General features: G+C 33.0%; 1 protein-coding gene across 3 annotated transcripts in view; it reads left to right on the top strand.

Annotated features, from left to right (window-relative positions):
- Positions 1 to 19,807, top strand: part of LOC122489714 (pleckstrin homology domain interacting protein) — a 140,123-nt gene extending 120,316 nt beyond the window's left edge. For 2 of the 3 annotated variants that reach the window (XM_043591865.1, XM_043591867.1), the window contains exons 36-40: positions 7,235 to 7,387; positions 8,766 to 8,929; positions 9,384 to 9,643; positions 10,164 to 10,361; positions 14,332 to 19,807. In XM_043591865.1, coding sequence (XP_043447800.1) covers positions 7,235 to 7,387; positions 8,766 to 8,929; positions 9,384 to 9,643; positions 10,164 to 10,361; positions 14,332 to 14,969 — 1,413 coding nt within the window. In that variant the 3' untranslated portion in view covers positions 14,970 to 19,807. The remainder of the gene's footprint in view (positions 1 to 7,234; positions 7,388 to 8,765; positions 8,930 to 9,383; positions 9,644 to 10,163; positions 10,362 to 14,331) is intronic. The other variant, XM_043591866.1, reaches the window with a different exon arrangement.
- The last annotated feature ends 376 nt before the right edge of the window (positions 19,808 to 20,183 follow it).

The raw sequence follows: 20,183 nt of genomic DNA, 5'->3' as shown, positions 1-20,183 counted from the left end.
TTATGGCCCCAGCACTCCCACTTACCAGCTGTGCAACTTTGAGCAAGTCATTTAGTTTGTTTATCTGAATATTATTTTTTACTATTTTCTTTCTCAGACTAATTCCAAGAATTTATTATGGCAGTTACAGGAAACAAGAGTAATAATACCTAACCTTCCCTACAGGGTTATGGATGAAATGAGAACACATTAAAATAATTTTTCACTTGTAGCACTATATACAAATGCAAGGTGGCATAATTATATTTATGGAATTCAAGGTAGGGAGGTTGAGTAAAACTGATCCGAATATTTATTTTTGCATGCAGTCTTAGCAATCTAAATATAGTTTAAAGTGATTTTTTTTTTATTCCTTTATTCAGTTATTAAAGGTTGTACAGTTCAGGTAGCATTCATTTATGGTTTCAAATGAAAATAAAAATGAAATATTTTATAAGAGATCATGACCCAAATGTGATATCACCTGACTTCATTAATTGTTTTTTATGTGTGTGTTCTAATTCAAAATGATGAATGAAAATAGAGAAATTTCATCAGTAGATAAATATCATAAAATGCCTTTTTTTTTTGTCATTTAAAGATCGAGAAACCTGGAATCTTGAATGTACAAGATAAACTTTTAATTCCAGCAATGTAATAAACTGGGCTAGTTTGAACCCTATATTCCAAAAAAGTCATAGAAGAAGTTAGCTAATGCTACAGTACTCTGGTTTTCAATTCTCTTTGCTTTTGGAACCTGTGGATTTCCTTTTGTTTCTTACAAGCCCAGCTATGTATTTTAGAAAACATTATAGTTTATCTAATGCTTGCAGGTGTTTGTATTCTAGACTTTTCCCCAGAAAAGAAGAGATAGATGAAAGCTTTAATGTTTTAATGTAGAGACAGAAAAAGCCATGCAATCCACACTGAGGAAGGAAATTAGAACTGAGACCCCCCCCTTCCCAGGACTGTTGAAAGACTTCACCCTCGATGAAAACAATAGTATAATTCCCTCCACAAGGAAAAATATCTCTGTTGTTCTGTTGTCAAGAGAGAAATCTCTCATAGCTGGCTCTACGCATAGATTTAGAGCCTAAATTTACAGTATCCATGTGTGTAGAAATTCATCAGAGGGAGAAAAAAACCAAACCCTAAACAAAGGTGAATTAATGATAAAAAGAAATCGCAAGCTATATGAGGGAGTGATCCATCATAAATATTACAGAAACAACAAGTGGAAATATTAGTACCCTCTTCCCCAAAACTTGACATAATAGATTATTTCTGAAATACTATACTTCATCAGATATAAAACACCAATGACTTATTTTATGCATCACCAAGAAAGGAAAAAATGCTGCCAATGAAACTTGGTTGTTATTTTGGTTTAATAGATAAATGGAGGGATAAGAAGCATAAGGAAAAAAAGACGTTATTTGAGGGGGAAAAGGCAGATATTTTTGAAAATTTAAACTAAATAAGGGGACCTGGGCGGCTCAGGCGGTTGAGCATCTGACTCTTGATTTCAGCTCAGGTTATTTCAGTTTGTGAACTCAAGCCCTGTGCTATGCTCTGCGTTGACAGCATGGAGCATGCTTGGGATTCTCTCTCTCTGCCCCTCCCCCACTTGCATGTTCTCTCTCCCTCAAAATAAATAAATCTTAAAAAATTGTAAACAAAATGGAATTTCTGAGAATGGAATGTGAAATAATTGAAATTAAAACTCTCTGAAAGAAAGGAGATACAGTAGATAGGATGAAAAAATTCAAAACATAACTTACAGGAGTTTCAGAATGGGAAAGGGGCAGTCTTTGAGGAGTTAATGGCTGAAGGTTTTCTAGGTTTCATAAACATTTGACAAAGCATGACTCCTGAGCAGGATAGATATGAAAAAAAAAAAATCTTTACCTGGAATAATAGTGAAAAATCAAAACTCTAAGTACAAAAGAAAAATGTTAAAACAGCCATACAAAAAATATAGAAGAGACCTATTCTCATGACTGCATATAGTGTTACACTTGTGCATCTGGAATCTAAACGTTAAAGCTTGTATCTTTCTCTTCCTTAATGGGGAAAAGTCCAGAATACAAACACCTGCAGAGAGAGAGAGAGAGAGAGAGAGTGTGTGTGTGTGAGTGTGTGTGTGTGTGTGTGTGTGTGTGTGTGTGTGTATGTAAAAAATATATATATGATAACAATACATATATTTATATATGGATACAGGTATAGCTGACTCATTGTTGAACTGAGGCTCATGTGAAGCAGCTCTCCAAGATACACAGCTATTTGTTGACAAAGTGAGGACAGGAGCCCCTATTTCCTATATCAGGTGCACTAGAGCTTAGGCAGTGTTCTTGCAGAATAACTAGTATATAAGAATGTAGTCTCTCTGAGGTACTGAGGTATTCAAAATAATGAGAACAGTATTTAGAGGTTCTCCTTCTAGCAGCCAAAAGTATTAAACAAATAGAAGAAGCAAGAAAAAATTTTAATTTGATCACTTGTCTCTTACAGTACTCCTTGATGGAGGGAAGTGTAAAGACTTAGGATTATTTGCTGTTTTTTATTATTATCACTGAGAAGAGAAAACCAGATTTATCTGCTTTTTATACTTCAGAATTAACTATAAGTTAACTGCCAGCCTAACTGTACTAGAATATTTATGGCAGTCATATTCTTCATATTTCAGCTTTTGTATGAAAATGTTTGTTCACATTTTGAGTTTAGTCAAATACTTAAAGCAGGATTTTAAAAATTAAAATTTTTGGGGGCGCCTGGGTGGCGCAGTCGGTTGAGCGTCCGACTTCAGCCAGGTCACGATCTCACGGTCCGTGAGTTCGAGCCCCGCGTCAGGCTCTGGGCTGATGGCTCAGAGCCTGGAGCCTGTTTCCGATTCTGTGTCTCCCTCTCTCTCTGCCCCTCCCCCGTTCATGCTCTGTGTCTCTCTGTCCCAAAAATAAATAAACGTTGAAAAAAAAAAATTTAAAAAAATAAATAAATAAATAAAAATTAAAATTTTTTGATGGAAATCAGCATGCTAAATAAATATTCTACCCCATTTATTCAACAGATACATTAAATGGTTATATAGTGTTTGGAGTAACAGAAACCCAAGATATGAACCAAGAAGAAGTGTTCTATATAAATATATTTAACATTTTCCTAAAATCTGCAAAGTTTATAGAGCCAGTATGTCATAATATTCAGTATCCATGTAATTATAGTTTCTGTTGAAGTGGTTAGTTACCCTTAAGGAGAGAGAGAGGTTGCACAGACACTGTTCAAATGACGTTACCATTGCATAAGGCAGTTTTCTAACTCCTTTAACTTTGCTGCCCCCCGAGCCCCTCCCCCTACAAACTATCTTAAGAATCAGGGTTTCAGTCTTTGGAATGTCTTTTTTTTTTTTAAGGTCATTTATATGATTTTATTACACAGGAAAATCTGAAATTACAGTTTTCACTTTGGATATATTATTCTTTTCTATTTCACTTTTTTAAACTTTGTTTTTATTTTAAATCCAGTTAGTTAACATTCAGTTAGTTTCAGCTGTACAATATAGTGATTCAGCACTTCCATACATCACCCTGTGCTTATTAAATAACCACAAGTGCATTCCTTAATCCCTTATGGTAATCATTAGTTCTCTAAGAGTCTGTTTCTTACTTTGACACTCCCCCCCCCTCACTTTTTTCCTGTTGCTTGTTTTATTTGTGAAATTCCACATGAGTGAAATCAAATGGTATTTGTCTTTCTCTGCCTCATTTTGCTTAATTAACACTATACTCTCTAGCTCCATTCATGTCATTTCAAATGGCAAGATTTCGTTCTTCTTTATGGATGAATGATATTCCACTGTATATATAGACCTTCTTTATCCATTCATCAATAATACTGCTATACACATAGGAGTGCATATATCCTTTTGAATTTGTGTTCTTTGGGTAAATACCCAGTAGTGTGATTGCTGGATTGTAGAGTAGTTCTATTTTTAACTTTTTGAGGAACCTCCATACTGTTTCCCAAAGTAGCTGCACCAGTTTGCATTCCCACCAACAGTACATGAGTGTTCCTATTTCTCCACAGGAGTGTTCCTGTTTCTCGCCAACACCTGTTGTTTCCTGTATTTTTGATTTTAGCCATTCTGACATGTGTGAGGTGATACCTCATTGATGAGCATCTTTTCACGTATCTGTTGGCTATCTGTATGTCTTCTTTGGAAAAGTGTCTGCTTTTTTCCATTTTTAAAATCAGATTGTTTTTTGAGTGTTTTATAAGTTCTTTATATTATTTTGGATCCTATCCTTTATTGGATATGTCATTTGCAAATAGCTTCTCCCATTCCATGGGTTGCTTTATTTTGTGTATAACACCGGTATGTTTTGGTAATTTTGTATATATTATAAATACCTGATCAACCACTTAAAAGGTGTATTCATAGAGTTACAGTCATAAACACAGTACATAAATCAAATTGAATCTGTTCAAGTGACCAAGGAAGATTGGGAAGAAAAGTAAAAAAACAGCAGGACAGATGTAATTGAAATCATTACAGAGTGTTTTCCAGCCACAGTGGAATCAAACCAGAAATAAAGTAACAGGAAAATCTCTAATCACTTGATTGATGACTAAATAAATATATATTTCTGAATAATATAGAGATCAAAGCTTGTGAGATCAAAGAAGTCTTATGGGAAATAAAACACATTGAACTAAGAAATGAAAATGAATACAATATAAAAATTTGTGGGATGAAGCTAAAAAATTTAGGAAAACATAGAGCACTAAAATAGTACATGAGAATAGAAAAAGTCTCAAATCAGTCATCCAAGCTCTCTCCTCAAGAACCAAGAAAAATTAAAATTAACCCACAGTGAGCAGAAGAAAGGAAATAATAAAAAGAAATCAATGCAACTGAAAACAAAAACAATAGAGAAAATCCATAAAACCAAAAATCTGGTTCTTTGAAAAGATCTGTAAAAGTGACAAATCTCTATTAAGAAAAAAGACACAAGTTGCTAATATCAGGAATGCAATAGAGGATATCACTACAGACCATACAGATACCAAAAAGATAATAAATACTACAGGCAACTCTACACATACAGATTTGACATCATAGGTGAAATGGACCATTTCTCAAAGTACAGACTACCACAACTCCCCCAATAGAAAATAGATCATTTGAATAGCCCTGTAACTAGTAAGGAAATTTAATTTGTAATTAAAAGCTTTCAAAAAAGAAATGTCTTAAGTCCAAATATCTTCACTGGACAATCCTACCAAAATTTAAAGAATTAACACAAATTCTACATAGTCTCTTTCACAAGACAGAGAAGGGACGACTACTACTTCTGCACCCATTCTGTGAAACCAGTATTATCCTGATTTTAAAACTGGACCAAAAAAATACAAAAGAAAATGCAAAAATTCTCAATAAAATATCAGCAAATAGAATTCAGTGATATATAAAAATGATATTATACCATGACCAAGTGGGCTTTTATCCAGGTATGGAAGTCTCATTCAATAATTCAAAAATGAATCTGTGTAATTCATCATATTGAAGGAGAGAAGTCAGATGATTGTATCAATGCATATGAAAAAGTATTTGACAGAATACACATTTGTTCTAAGAATGCACATATCAGATATGGGATTAGATGGTACAGTCAGCATTCCCATATGAGAATGGGGCTTAAAAGGAAATTTATTACATTCACAAGTCCCAGAGATGGTGTCACTGAATGCCACTTAGAGCCACAAGGGAAACATCAGGTTTTGGTCAGATGGCAAAAGGCAGGAGCAAGGAAATGCTTAAGCCAGAGCCGTTATTGGGGTTTTTATGAGAAAGGCAAGGCAGAGCAGGGTAAACACTTTAGGACTGGCTAATTTGAATAATTCCAGTGGGCTTTGGGGCGTAGGGTTGGTCTGTCTCTAAGAATTGGTTAGTCCTGGGAGGGGCAGGCTCTCTTCAGGTCTGTAAGAATCCCAAATCACCAGAGCATCAGGAATACAAAAGATATGAAAATATAATTTTCATAATTAGTCCTGTGATGAATGGATGCAATATAGACAAATACATAATGTAAGATAACCACCATTAATGATAATTAAAAAAAAAAAACTCTTAAGTAAACTAGGAATAAAGGGGAACTTTGAAAACGTGATAAAGAGTATCTGTTTAAAAACCTACAGCTAAATTGTACTTAATCATGAAAAACCAAATGCTTTCCCCCTAAGATTGGGAATGAGGCAAAGATGCCTGTTCTCACCACTGCTTTTCAACATAGTACTGCAAATTCTAGCCAATGCAATAAGGTAAGAAAAAGAAATAAAAGGCATATAGATTGTTACAGAAGAAATAAAACTGTCCCTATTTGTAAAAGGTAACAATGCTATTTCCCTTATGGTCAAATATACTTGATCATAATTTAAATTTGATGGTGCAAACTCAAGCTACGTGTTGAAAAATGTAGTTACATACTTCTGGTCTATGGAAAAGATGTATTACTCTTTCTCTTTTAAAAGATACCATATTCAAATAATTTTATACCCTTCTGTTTCTTTCTGCTTTCACTTGTCTGTTTTTATTGCTTCTAATCTATTGCCTTATTTTATACACAGTTGACTAGGTAGATACTTTAGGTGATTCCACTTCTCCTTTGTCTGATGAAGTGTATAGGCTTTGTGACAACTATTTACATTCACAATTCCTGATTAATGCAGAGTTCCCAATTGTAGTACTAAAGTTGAGATTACTAGAATTCAGGCCTCCACACAAATGGGGTATTAGTGTATTTCTATTGTTTTATCTCCTTATTTTATTTTTTATTTATTTTTTATCTGCTTATTTTAAAGATATATGTCAGAGCCTTTAGAGTTCATAGCTAGTATAAAATTTTGAGTTTCATTATGTTAAATTTGTTAGTTGTGGATCTAAGGTTTTTTTCAGTACTCTTAATCCTCTTTTTCCAGAAAAACTCTACCCTTTACCTCTTCCTCAAGAAAAAGCAGCAGAACTCGATAGCTTCTTGAATGAGAAGAACCTATGTTGACTGCAATAAAAGGGAGAGGGCATGAAAAAAATAAAAATTATTAGGGAAAAAAAAAGCCTTGATGAGGAAAGTAAGGGATTATTAATAGTTCTAGGACTTATACTCATCACAGGAATTGTATGTCAATCCCTGTGCTGAGTATTAATGCCTTGTGGTAGTGATGTTAATAGTAATACCACCTGTTTTTCTTCTTTTAGGACTACAGAGACATCATTGACACTCCAATGGATTTTGCTACTGTTAGAGAAACTTTAGAGGCTGGGAATTATGAGTCACCCATGGAATTATGTAAAGATGTCAGACTTATTTTTAGCAATTCCAAAGCCTATACACCAAGCAAAAGATCAAGGGTATATACTTAAAACTGGTTTTGTCTATGTTTAATTTAAATGAAATTAGTAGCAAAGTATGTTAAGTAACTAAGTGTTCTGTTAATTAAATATAGAGCAAAATTTATATTATGTTCTTAATGGTATCCTAGTGGAAAAAAGAATTCACATATTTTTATTTCTTTCCTTCTATAAAATAAAAGTGATGACATTAATGTTTAGGGATGGTTACTTTTCCTTAACACATACCACATACTTATTGTCCTGGTATATATTAGGGCTATGTGGGCTTAACTTTTCCAGCTATTTTCTGCATTAATGGAAAGGTATTTTTGTGAATGATTTATAAAAATGAGTAAAATTATAAATATCATTTACCTCTCTTTGGGCAGACAAGATATCACAAAAGGGTGATATATGGAAATGAAATGAAAAAGAATAGGGGCACTTGGGTGGCTCAGTTGGTTAAGCATCTGACTTTGGCTCAGGTCATGATCTCACAATTCATGAGTTTGAGTCCTGCATCAGGCTTTGTGCTGACAGCTCAGAGCCTGGAGCCTGCTTTAGATTCTGTATCTTCCTCTCTCTGCCCCTCACCCACTCGTGTTCTATCTCTCAAATAAATAAATGTTAAAAAAAAAAAAAAAAAGGAAATTAAAAAAAGAAAAAATATAGATGATAGTCCTAGGTAACAGGTTCAAAACCTCAGGGATAGTTTCAGTGTGATAGAGTTCAAAGGAATTTTGTCTGTATAGGCCGTGTGAATTGATACTAGGGCTCTTATTTAAGAATCTGAAATCTGGGGCCCTTGGGTGGCTCATTTGGTTGAGCATTCAACTCAATTTCGGTTCAGGTCATGATCCCAGGTTTGTAGGATCGAGCCCTGCATTATAATGGCTCAGTGCTGAGCATGGAGTCTGCTTAAGATTCTGTCTCTCCCTCTGCTCCTTGAACCACCCCCCCTCCCCCCCAAAAAATTAAAACTTAGACTCTGAAACCTTGGAAGATTTCTAATCCAAATGTAAAAATAGTTTAATTGTCAGGTCACCTGGGTGGTTCGGTCAGTTGAGTGTATGACTCTTGATTTCAGCTCAGATCATGATTCCAGGGTCATGGGATTGAGTGCTATGATGAGCTCTGCACTGAATGTGGAGCCTAGTTAAGATTCTCATTCATATTCTCTCTCTGTCTCTCTCTCAAAAATTAAAAATAAAACTTACAAAAAATACAGTTTAAATGTAAAAAGGCTTTAGTTTTACTCTTCATCTAAAGAGATTGGAAAAACATAATGTTTAAATTGTTGAAACTTTTTGCTAAAGAAAATACTTAAGTTATATGTTAATATTTACTGAGCAGGCATTTTCCTTTCCACATTTAAGCACTTTTTTTCTTATCGTAGATTTACAGCATGAGTTTGCGCCTGTCTGCTTTCTTTGAAGAACACATTAGTTCAGTTTTATCAGATTATAAATCTGCTCTTCGTTTTCATAAAAGAAATACAATAACCAAAAGGAGGAAGAAAAGAAACAGAAGCAGCTCTGTTTCCAGTAGTGCTGCATCAAGGTATATGATTTATTTTAAAAAACATCAACTGATCTATAACTTTGTCATCTAAATGATAGAATTTGGTGTTTTTTAATACTTCCTTTACTATTCCCTATATTGCAGAATGATATATTTGACATGCAAGTTCCTATGATGTGGAGGATTTTTAATCTTTTAACTAAAGCTATACTAGTGTAAGTGCTTAAATTCAAACTGCTAAATCTATACAGTAAAACAGCATTTTTAGGATAGTGATGGCATCATGCTTTCTGTCATATAACTGTAGCATTTATGGCAATCCTTCACTAAATATTCACTTTCAAAGGCTCACAACCATATGAAATCCACTACAAATCTCATATTTTAACATATTTCATAATAGTACAAATATTGAATCCAACAGTATTATAAAACTATTTTATTTATCCGCATAGAGCTATAGGAATGACTAATGATACTATTTTATTTACAGCCCTGAAAGGAAAAAAAGGACCTTAAAACCCCAGCTAAAGTCAGATATCTCTACCTCTCCATTCTCTACACCTACACGATCAATACCACCGAGGCATAATGCCACTCAGATAAATGGTAAAACAGAATCCAGTTCTGTAGTTCGAACCAGAAGCAATCGAGTGGTTGTAGATCCAGTTACCACTGAGCAGCCATCTACTTCTTCTGCAGCAAAGGCTTTAATTTCAAAAGCTAATACATCTGCAATGCCAGGGAAAACAAGTAAGAATCATTTACAGTTTCTAAATTGAAGTATATATGATTTTTAAATTTAGCTTTTATTTTGCCAAATGAAATATATGAGATTTTTGTAAATTCCAGCAGAAAGTGTTGGTTTTGCTCTTTTTTGCTTATTTGTTTTTGCTTTTAATAAGAAAAAAAAATGAGGTTTAGTAATGTTAGCATAGAATACTTAAAAATGGTAACTCTGATCCAAACTGCCTGGATTAAAATCCTAGTACCCAGACTTGCTAACAATTTGCTATGGCTTGCCTTCATAATATTGAAGTTACTGGACATCATCAGAAAGGTCTGAAACTGTTAAAAGAGTTTCTTTGTGTATTCCTTTTTCCTGTTTGAAAGTAGATTTCCTAAGAAAGCATTAAGCAACTCCTAGGTTTTATCCTTTCACTAATTCAAGCAGTTCAAATTACAAGTAATCCCAACCTCCTTGCTTGTTTATAGGTTAAATAATTTAGCTTTTAATTGTGTGTGTGTGTGTGTGTGTGTGTATGTGTTTCAGTTCTAGAAAATTCTGTGAAACATTCCAAAACCTTGAATACTCTTTCAAGTCCTGGTCAGTCCAGTATTAGTCATGGCACTAGGAATAATTCTGCAAAAGAAAACACAGAAAAGGAAAAGCCAGTCAAACGTAAAGTGAAATCATCTGTACTCTCAAAAACATCCACTCTTTCAAAGTCATCACCCGTCATGGAGCAAGGTAAGGTATTATTTGTATCTTCCAAGATAAAGTAGGTATTTCTTAAGAATAATGCTTTTTGTTGGAGGTAGCATTTATATCCACTTTTTGTTAGGTTGCTCATTTAAAAGTCACATTCTGTATTAGTTGGTACATTCAGTGAGACATCTTTTGATTTGCAGCTTTGTGCCCAAAGCAAACTGTATTGTCATTAAATTTTAAGAGCCAAGAAAAACTTGCTTTATGGAAATAAAAACAAATTCTAGAATCAAAGGCTTTTACTGATGTAAGTTAACTAATTCCTGACTTCATTATTACAAAACCTTAAAAAGTATTTTCAGGTAGTTTAAATTAAATTAGATTTACTTAACCAAATGTAGACGTCTTTCCTTTTTAGAAAAATTAAGTTCTTACATCACAAAATTCAGCACACTGCCCTGCCCTTCACTGAATGTTAACTCATCAGGGTTGTCCACAGCCCGACCTTTGTTCTGTCATAAAACTTTTAGCCCTTTACAGTTATGCTTCCAAGTTCTCTCATCTGCAGATTTTCATTTTAAAGGCTTTATGTTTGAACGATGGAGAAAGAAACTGATATAGTACACCCTATGATGTGTTAAAACAATTATGGCTTATTGGCAGTGAGCAGTTCAAGAAGAAGCATTTTGTATCACAGCTTCCAACGTATGCCTAAACAATTTCCTCTTCAATGTTCTCCTCTGAAACCTCTCAAAATTTAATATTTCTACTGAAATGTCCTTTTATATGTATAATGGCATTGGGATATACCCCTCTATGTAAGCTTAAAGTCAGGGAGTCATCTAGCCTTCTCTTCCAGATCTACTTCACAGTCGTTAGTTTCTGTTATTTCTGCCTCCTTAATTTCTCTAAAGTCGGTTCCTCTCACTTCCGTGTTTTTAATTCAGGCCTACATAATTTCTCACCTGGACTGTTCTAGTTTTCTAACTGGGGTTGCTGTCTTGATTCTCAACTCTTCCTTACCCAATACGTCTTCCACATTGCGTAAAAGTGATCTTTCTGATCATTTATCTTTAGCACAAATGCATGCATGCCCATACACACACACAGTTGAAATCCTTCCCTGCGTTCAAATCATCCATGGAGTCAGATTTTAATGTTTTTGCTTATTATATAAGACTCTTCATTACTTGGCTGCTGCCTAACATTCCAGCTTTCTTTACTTTTCCCTCTCCTTTTTATGTCCCAGCTATCCTATACACTTGAAGTCTCTGAAATATCATTGTCCTTTTCTTCCTTCTTTGGAATGTCTTTTTTTCCCTCCCAATTTAATGGTTTCCTATTACCTTTCAAGTTCCACTTTGAAATATTATCCACTCCAGGAAGCCTCTTCTTGGGTTCTTTAGACAGAATCAAGCACTTCTTTTATGTTCCCAGAACACCCTGTTCATTGCTTTTTGTGGTAACACTTATTAGAGTATTCTTTTTTACATGTATTTGTATCCAGTGGAATCTGAACTTCTGGGTTTAATTACTTTTTCAGTCACTTATACTTACTATATAGTGGTCAGTAAGTGAATAAAGAAGCAAATGACTTTGTATATCAGTGTTTTACATTTTTATTATTCTTCCTTTCTGAACTAAATTCAAAGTTTTTTGTATAGTATATTGGCCTTGCTTCTGTCACTTTGAACCCTACAGAAATCAGATGTACATAGTGAATTGGTTCTAGCATTAACAATAGGGGGTCCAGTAACCAATTTGATTTATAAGTTTTGCGTATCACAAATACATGAGTTACCAGTGCAGTATAGAAATATAATTAGCTAATAAGTCATTAATGATGACTTATTACATAAACATTGACACCTGGATTAACTGTTAGAATCAAGAGGCAATTCTGTCCAGTGGAAATATAATATAAGCCACTATAAATCATGTATATTATTTTAAGTTTTCTAGTAGCTACTACATCTAATAATAACAAACAGGTAAAATTACTAATTTTAATAATTTATTCCATCATATCAAAAATACTGTCATTTCAACCTGTAATCAATATTTAAAATGTACAGTGCTTCAGTATCCACATTTAAATTAAAAATTCAGTTCCTCAATTGCATAGCTGTTTCAATTGCTCAGTAGCCACATGGTTAATAACTACCATACTGAACACAGGCCCATATAAAGAGTGTTACATTCATTCTTAACCTTTTTACTTAATGCATTGCTTTGCAAAGTTGATGAAACCTGTAGTCCTTTCCCCAGAAAATGCCCATAGGCATATTCACACAAAATTTGGACATTTCAAGAAATTCATGGAGTCCTTGAAGCCAAACTGTAGAATTTCTACAGTGAGTATGTGGACTGGTTATTTACAACCTTGTCAGCAGTCTTAATGTAAAACAAGTAAGATATACAAAATCCTCAGACAGGTTAAGTGTAATTGTGTGTTAGAAGATACTTAATTACTTTATTCACACTCACACACATTTCTCCCCTCTTCCCACTCCCCTCCTTATGCCGGAAAACCACTAAAGAAAATTATTTGTATCATGGGGGTCAGGAAATGAGGGCTTTGCCTTTTCCCTTTGCTTCTGGCTCTGGCCTTTTGTGACCTCTTGATTTTTTTCTTGATATATATGAAGTATAATTCAAAGCTATACAGATATCATTATGAGGAAGCATTCTCTTTAAAAGCAGTGTTCATCTCTTTATGTATTTTCTTTAGAATATTGCAGTGTAGATCACCCACCACAACCAAACACAAAAACTTAAGAACTTTAGAAGAACAAAGGTAGTAGTAATACGTGTTTGTCATCTTTTTCCTTCATCTAAAGGGGTAATAGCATTTATTTTTAACACAGAAAGGCAGTTCACCATGGTCTCTAGATAGATTTAGAGTTTGATCTCTAGATTTTTATATTTTTTTAAAAAGCACAATAGCCTTTATCTTGGAGTTTGTTGCAATTATAATGGCATACATAATAGATTTGATTGATACATGGATTCAGTACTGCTTATGATAATAAATCAATTGTTTGCCATTCAATTACGTAAGGATATAGGACCGTTTCAAAGAGCCTGTGAAGGAAACTACTGTTTAGTTGTTTACTTCATCCTTTTTAAACTATTCTGAGAACATAGTTCATAACCAAGAGTAACTGATTTCTAGTGTTGTAGTTAGGATAGAGGAAGAATGTCAAAGGCATGGTAGTTTTTATGGGGAATAATTGATATAAATTATTCTAATAGATGTACTCAAAAACCTCTTTTGTAGTAGGATTAGGAGAGGAAATTCTTCTTACCTCTGAGGAACATAAGCAAATATTTAAATTGTAAACTCTTCTCTGATACCAGAGAGGGTATGATGATCGTATCCAAAAAGGAATCAAATAAGAGCTAGAAACATTCCAGTCTTGATATCCCTTTTTCTTCCATCCCTAGTAGAAAAAGTTATTAGAGGTAAGTGGAAGGAGATGTTATACTTACTATGTATTCAGATTACCAAGTTAAAAGGTCATGGATTTTATACTAACATCATTTTCCATGATTGAGCTGCTTAAAGGTAGGAATACTGAAAACTTGTTAATGAGGTAAGCAGTAAAGTTCTTTGTGGTTGCTAAGCTCTATACAAGTGAATATGGTCATTTTGTGTAATCGAAACAGTGTTCATATATTAGAGCATGTAGTAAAGGTAATAGTGCTAAGAAACCTTGGCTGATCTCAGCTATATCATAATTTACAATGTTAACAGGTTATTTGCTGAGTGTCATTTCCCTCATGTGAGGTCATTAATGATTTCATTAAGGGTCTTTCTTCCTCTGTGAGTTTTAGGTAGAAGATAATATCATTAAACTATTAGCCTTCTGTTAGTCCCTTTTCTCATTTTAGTAAAAACAAAGATTAGAATTACGTGCTTATGTAAGTATAGCAGTGTCCTTATGACTAGTTTGAGAGTCAAATAAAAAAAGCAATTCCCTATGTTAAGTGTACTGTTGTTCCTTTTTAGCAGATTGCAGGAACAATGCTCTTGTACCAGGAAGCATTCAAGTAAATGGCCATGGAGGGCAGCCATCTAAACTTGTAAAGAGAGGACCTGGAAGGAAGCCTAAGGTAGAAGTTAACACCAATAGTGGTGAAGTTATACACAAGAAAAGGGGTAGAAAGCCCAAAAAACTACAGTATGCAAAGCCAGAAAACTCAGAGCAAAATGATGTACATTCAATCAGAGACGAAGTAGTTCCTTCTTCAACATGCAGTTTTCTTTCTGAAACTAATACTGTAAAGGAGGATCTGTTACAGAAAAAAAGTCGTGGAGGCAGAAAACCGAAAAGGAAGATGAAGACACAAAAACTAGATTCAGATCTCATAGTTCCTACAAGTGTTAAAATGCTAAGGAGAAGTAACCGAAAAAAGACAGATGATCCTATGGATGAGGAAGAAGAGTTTGAGGAACTTAAAGGCTCTGAACCCCACATGAGAACTAGAAACCAAGGTCGAAGGACAGCTTTCTATAATGAGGATGATTCTGAAGAGGAGCAAAGGCAGCTGTTGTTCGAAGACACCTCTTTGACTTTTGGAACTTCTAGTAGAGGACGAGTCCGAAAGTTGACTGAAAAAGCAAAAGCTAATTTAATTGGTTGGTAACTTGTACCAAAATATTTTACTTCAAAATCATAAAGCAGGTACAGTTAAGGAATACGTAGAACTAAGGCTTCTGCTTCCTTGCTGCTATGGTGGATTAGGGAATGTTTTGATTTGCAAAAAAAAAAACAAAAAAACAAAAAAAAAACCACAAACAAACAAACTTACAAGACACTTCACTTCTTTAAATGAATATATATATATATAAATATATACATATATATTTTAAATGTTTGCTATTTATTGCCTTTAGATAGGTTATGCATTTCAACATTCATTTCATTCACTGTTTGAAACAAAAGAAATTGAGGACCTATAATGAATTCCCAGTTTATTTCTGGAAAAGACAGTTCTGCTATACTCTTAAGGAGCATAATATTCCTAGTGATAGAGCATTTCATGTTAAAATGAATTATTTTTGACCAAGCCAGGTACATTTCTATTGATACAGAAGGTCGTGCCCCTAGGAAGACAGATGTTACCAGAGTAGCAGTAAATTCAGAAGTGTGTTTCCTCTAAAGATAAATATAAAAATTCCCACCATTTGATAACCCTAAAAAGTTTAATTTAACTATAGATTGTTCATCTACAAAGAATCTAGATGAGGCTTTTGCTGTATTCCATTTCTGCCAAACATAAGAGAAAATGTACTGATGGAAAGGAAACATATCCACATTGGAAAACATTTGACTGTCTAATTTTTCAGACCTTGATTCTTATATCAATCACTCAATCTCTGTTTATTGTGCCAAAGACTGAGAATCAGTGCAGTGGAAAGCCTGTTTTTGACTGTCAGGACAGCATACACTTTTCAATATTGGAAAGGCTATATATTATTCTAAAGAGCACGTTATTAAAAAGAGTTATGCTGAGATGTATCTTTTTTTGGTACTTAATAGTAGAAAATAATGCACTGGTGGGTCCTTTGACAGAGATGTTTTAGAGAAAATGTTTAAGTGGTTAAAGGATTCAAGGAGAATACAGGAAAAAGGTATGGGATTTGATGTTTACTTGTTGATCTGGATTAATGTCGTTTCTAAACTTTAGACATATCTAATAGGCTAAAATGACTTACAAAGAAATGTGTCTGTGTGTGTATGTGTATATATTGATAAATGGGTATAATTAAATATATATACAAACACATACTTATATACTATTACCCAGGTATAAATTCTTTTTTCAGGATTTTTTAGATAGTGGTAGAATAAAAATAATTTTAAAATGTCATACTTTATAGTTTAATTTTAAGGGGAAGATTGGTTATTTTCAATTATTAAAGGTTAAAATAGGCCAAATCACTTTTTATGCAATCATGTTTTATACAGTGGTCTCATTGCACATTGTGTTTTTTCTGCACTTTTTATGGTATCCTTATCACGCTGGTATGTCAATATACACCCTAAAGAAAAATTCCATTTAATGATTGTGCCTTGTATTCTATTATTTTTTGCATCATTAGTAAAATTGAGTTGTCTATTGTAAATGATAACTATATGACTTAGGAGAATGTATTGCTATATGTACTGCTATGGAAAAGGAAAGCAGTTATTTATTTGTTTATGGTACAGTAGTTATTTTATACCTTAAAAACCAACATAAATACCATTTCTATTGTTTAAAAATTGTCCATTTTTTTAAAAGTTTAAAGAATGTAGTATTTTCTGAGGACTGGTATGGTACAAAAATGTAACCAAAATTTTCAGATACTACATTTTTAAAAAGTGAGGATGGGAAAATCTGTATCAGCATGACCCTGATGTAGAAAAATAAAGTCTTTAATTGAACCTTGGCAAAATACATTACATAATTATTTCTTTACTTATTTCTGGTAGGGATAAATGTTAGCCGTCATTTAATTGTCTTGAAGAACAGTGGAAAGTGATGCATTTGGGCTTTTTAGATCATTTGTACCTAAATTTGTACAGAAAACCTCCTGTGAAATTAAGTAAACCATTTTCCAGATCTTAACTGGATTGCTGTGATTTTGCAGTTGAAAAATAATTTCAAATTTTTCAGGTTTTTTGTATATTTATTTTTTTCTAACAAATATATTTAACTATATAATTAAAAGTCAGTAGTTAAACTCTTCATAATGCAGAAATGGATGGCTTGGTTGTATAGTAAAATGAGTCTTTCAGTTACACCATTATTGAGAATAATGTGTATGTTTGAAATTTAAGTCATTAAAGTAATTTGTTGCTTTTGAAGGCAATCTGTTTGAAACATGTAATTTCCTGATGTTATCTGCATTGTGTTGGAAAAAAAAATAGACTATAAATCCATTTTTGTAAAAAACAAGTGTACAGTTTTAAGGTGTGTACAGAAAAAGGAAGAGCGTACACAGTCTTAGAGTGGAATATACCTCTAGTATGATGTATGGATTAGTTCTAACTCTTGAGCAAAGAAAAGAGTAATTACCATCTTACATGCAACAAGTAAATGTATTATTTCTGTTCTAAAGACACTGTGTATTTATGACCTTATTTGGACATTATTAGACATTGGTTTCTTAGTAAAGCAAAAATGACATGGATTCAGATTCTTTGTAATTAAAACATTTAAAAATGTATTAGTAATATCAGATATATTTAGATTTTATATTTTTATAATTTAGCTTCTATACATTGCAAAAGTTGAATTGAGAAATTTATGTCATCACCGTATTTTTGTTCTGTTTGACCAGATATCAAAAGTATTGGAAAAAATTACCCTCTTTAAGACAGTGACACCATGTATGTATTCTTTGTAGGCCAAAAGAAAATTTGGCAGTTGTCTTAGGTGAGCAATAAAAACCTCAAGTTTATTGAAAGCTTCAGAAATATAACTTATTACATACATGGAAAATATAAGTCAATTTCTGTATTTTTAAGTACCTAATCTCTCCACCTGGTAGTCTCCAGTCCCAATCAAATCTTATAAAATTATAAAATGTTGCAAATGAGCAGTATAAATCATTCAGTCTAATTATAGTCTCATAACTCTGGGCAATAGATCTATACTTTCTTAAAATTTTATCCTGTTTTCTGCTTAAATTTATGTACTAAAGATTTGTTGGTCTTGTTTCCATTGTTTTTATTATTGGCACAGCTTCACAAATTTGAAGGCTCTTTGTTAACATTATTATGAAACTATCTTCCTCCTTAAATTTAATTAGAGTAACTGTATAGAATTATTGTGGGCTTGATCATGTCACATCTGAAATACGAGTTTGGCAGAATTTAGTATCGCTTGGAAATGAATTGCGTTAAGATAGACTGGTCTGCAAAAAGATCCTCATGCAGCACATGTGTGTTAACACCTAGAACTGACTCTTATCTGGAGTGTAGTATATTAATCAGACATTTTAACAGACATATTCAAATAACATTTTGCTTATGTTGTATTCACATTTACATGTTTTAAAATATGATTAATAATATAAATTAGTTCTTCTTGCTGATGTTTAATTCTAGCATTCCACTTTATCAAACATAGCTTGTATCTCTCAAATGTCAACTAAAAGCAAATTGTTATTTTGAATGTTTTTATTCACCTGAAGTTAATTTTTGAGTAGGTTGAAAGGACCAAGATACTTGAGTGTTTAAAGGGCTATAAGCATTCTTATATGCAGGAAATACATGGTTGTAGAGTCATAAAAGGGGAAGTACTTATACGTTCTGTGAATTACCCCCATACTAAGAAAGTACTTTTTACATAACAGGTTGTGATGTGGTTTAGTTATGTTTAGGTGAGAATTTATTTTCCTATTAAAATTAGAAAAATACACCTTTTCCTTACTTTCCTCCTTGCACTTCTCCAAAGTTCCCCAAATTTCCAAGTGATTTGAACTGAATATTACATTTACTAAGAAACTACTTATGTTCTTAATTATACTAAGCTAAGCACTCCAAATGATGTACTATATGTACAGTAACTAAGAAGAGGTCAAATTGAGTTAGAAGACTGTAAGTACCACTTTTGGCGCTCCAGAGATAAATCTTGTACACACTACAGTAAAACAATTAGAAAATATTATGAGCTATAAGTATATATTATTTTTAGTTTTGATAGCTCTGTGTTGAAGTACTTCTTTTAATGCAGATAAAATCATCAGGAAATTAACCTTTATATGGCACAAACCAAATACGTAATAGTGGGTGGCTATGAGTTTCTACATTTAAGGAGCTAAGAGAATAGGTTTGAGATGATATATAGTACACGATAGGATACAGAGGCACACACATGCTCATGACTTTTAAGATTGTGTGTGTTGATTAATCACAATGATAAACTATAAATTGAGGCAAAATACAAAGTTACATTTTTGGACCATATTAAAACTGCAAGAAGATGAGGTCTTATTAAAGATCTTTTAGAAAACTGTTAAATCCTGTCACACGATATTTAGACGTGTAGAATGTAGCTCAATTTTTTAAAAGTAACTGACCTAGAGGGTTAAAGTTGAAACTGACACATTTTCAAATTAAAATTATACTTATACTTATTTTGTACAGAAAACAATGTTAAACACAAGCAAATCTGTTGTATGTAATAAGTAACAGAGTTTAAAGACAAATTATTTAGCTTTATTGAGGTTTTTGTTTTTTTCCTTCCAGAAACCTGGAAGTATCATGTTATAAACGGCAGTCTCACACCAGAATAGCAGTGCCCTTTCTTTTGTACATATTGATTGGACCTTTCTTTACTGTTATGTGGACACTTTCTATGTTAGTTTTGATGCATAATTCTTTGAATCCTTTTATACAAACTAGAATGTATGTGTAAGAATTCCTGTCCCTGCAATGTAGTAACTACAAACTTATTTTTAAAATAAATAGAAAACTTGTTTTTCTAAGCTATTTTGTAGAGTCTCCTGATTTCTTACTTGCTCTTTTTTGTGGGGGGGGGGGGGTAACACATAACGTGCTCAGTACATAATTTCAACAGGCACTGTACCAAAGAAGGCATTATGTAAATGCTGGTGCATTAGAGTTTTGCCCTATTTACCAAAATGTTAATAGCCAGTTAAAAGGATTGTGGGTACACTAATTCCTAAATAACCAAAGGTTGAAAATAAGTCACTTGCCTTTTAATGTGTACATTTTATTTTAAATTATTAATTTATTACTATGTGCAAGTTACTGTACTGGGTGATAAATACAGTATTCAGATATGTAAGATAATTCAAAGGAACAGTTTGTGTAAGTATTTTTTCAAAAATGTGAAGTAAAATTT

The sequence above is a fragment of the Prionailurus bengalensis genome, chromosome B2, assembly GCF_016509475.1.
Source record: "Prionailurus bengalensis isolate Pbe53 chromosome B2, Fcat_Pben_1.1_paternal_pri, whole genome shotgun sequence".
Classification (NCBI taxonomy): domain Eukaryota; kingdom Metazoa; phylum Chordata; class Mammalia; order Carnivora; family Felidae; genus Prionailurus; species Prionailurus bengalensis.
The sequence above is the reverse complement of the archived record's forward strand: the minus strand, read 5'-3'. Positions and strand labels throughout refer to the sequence as shown.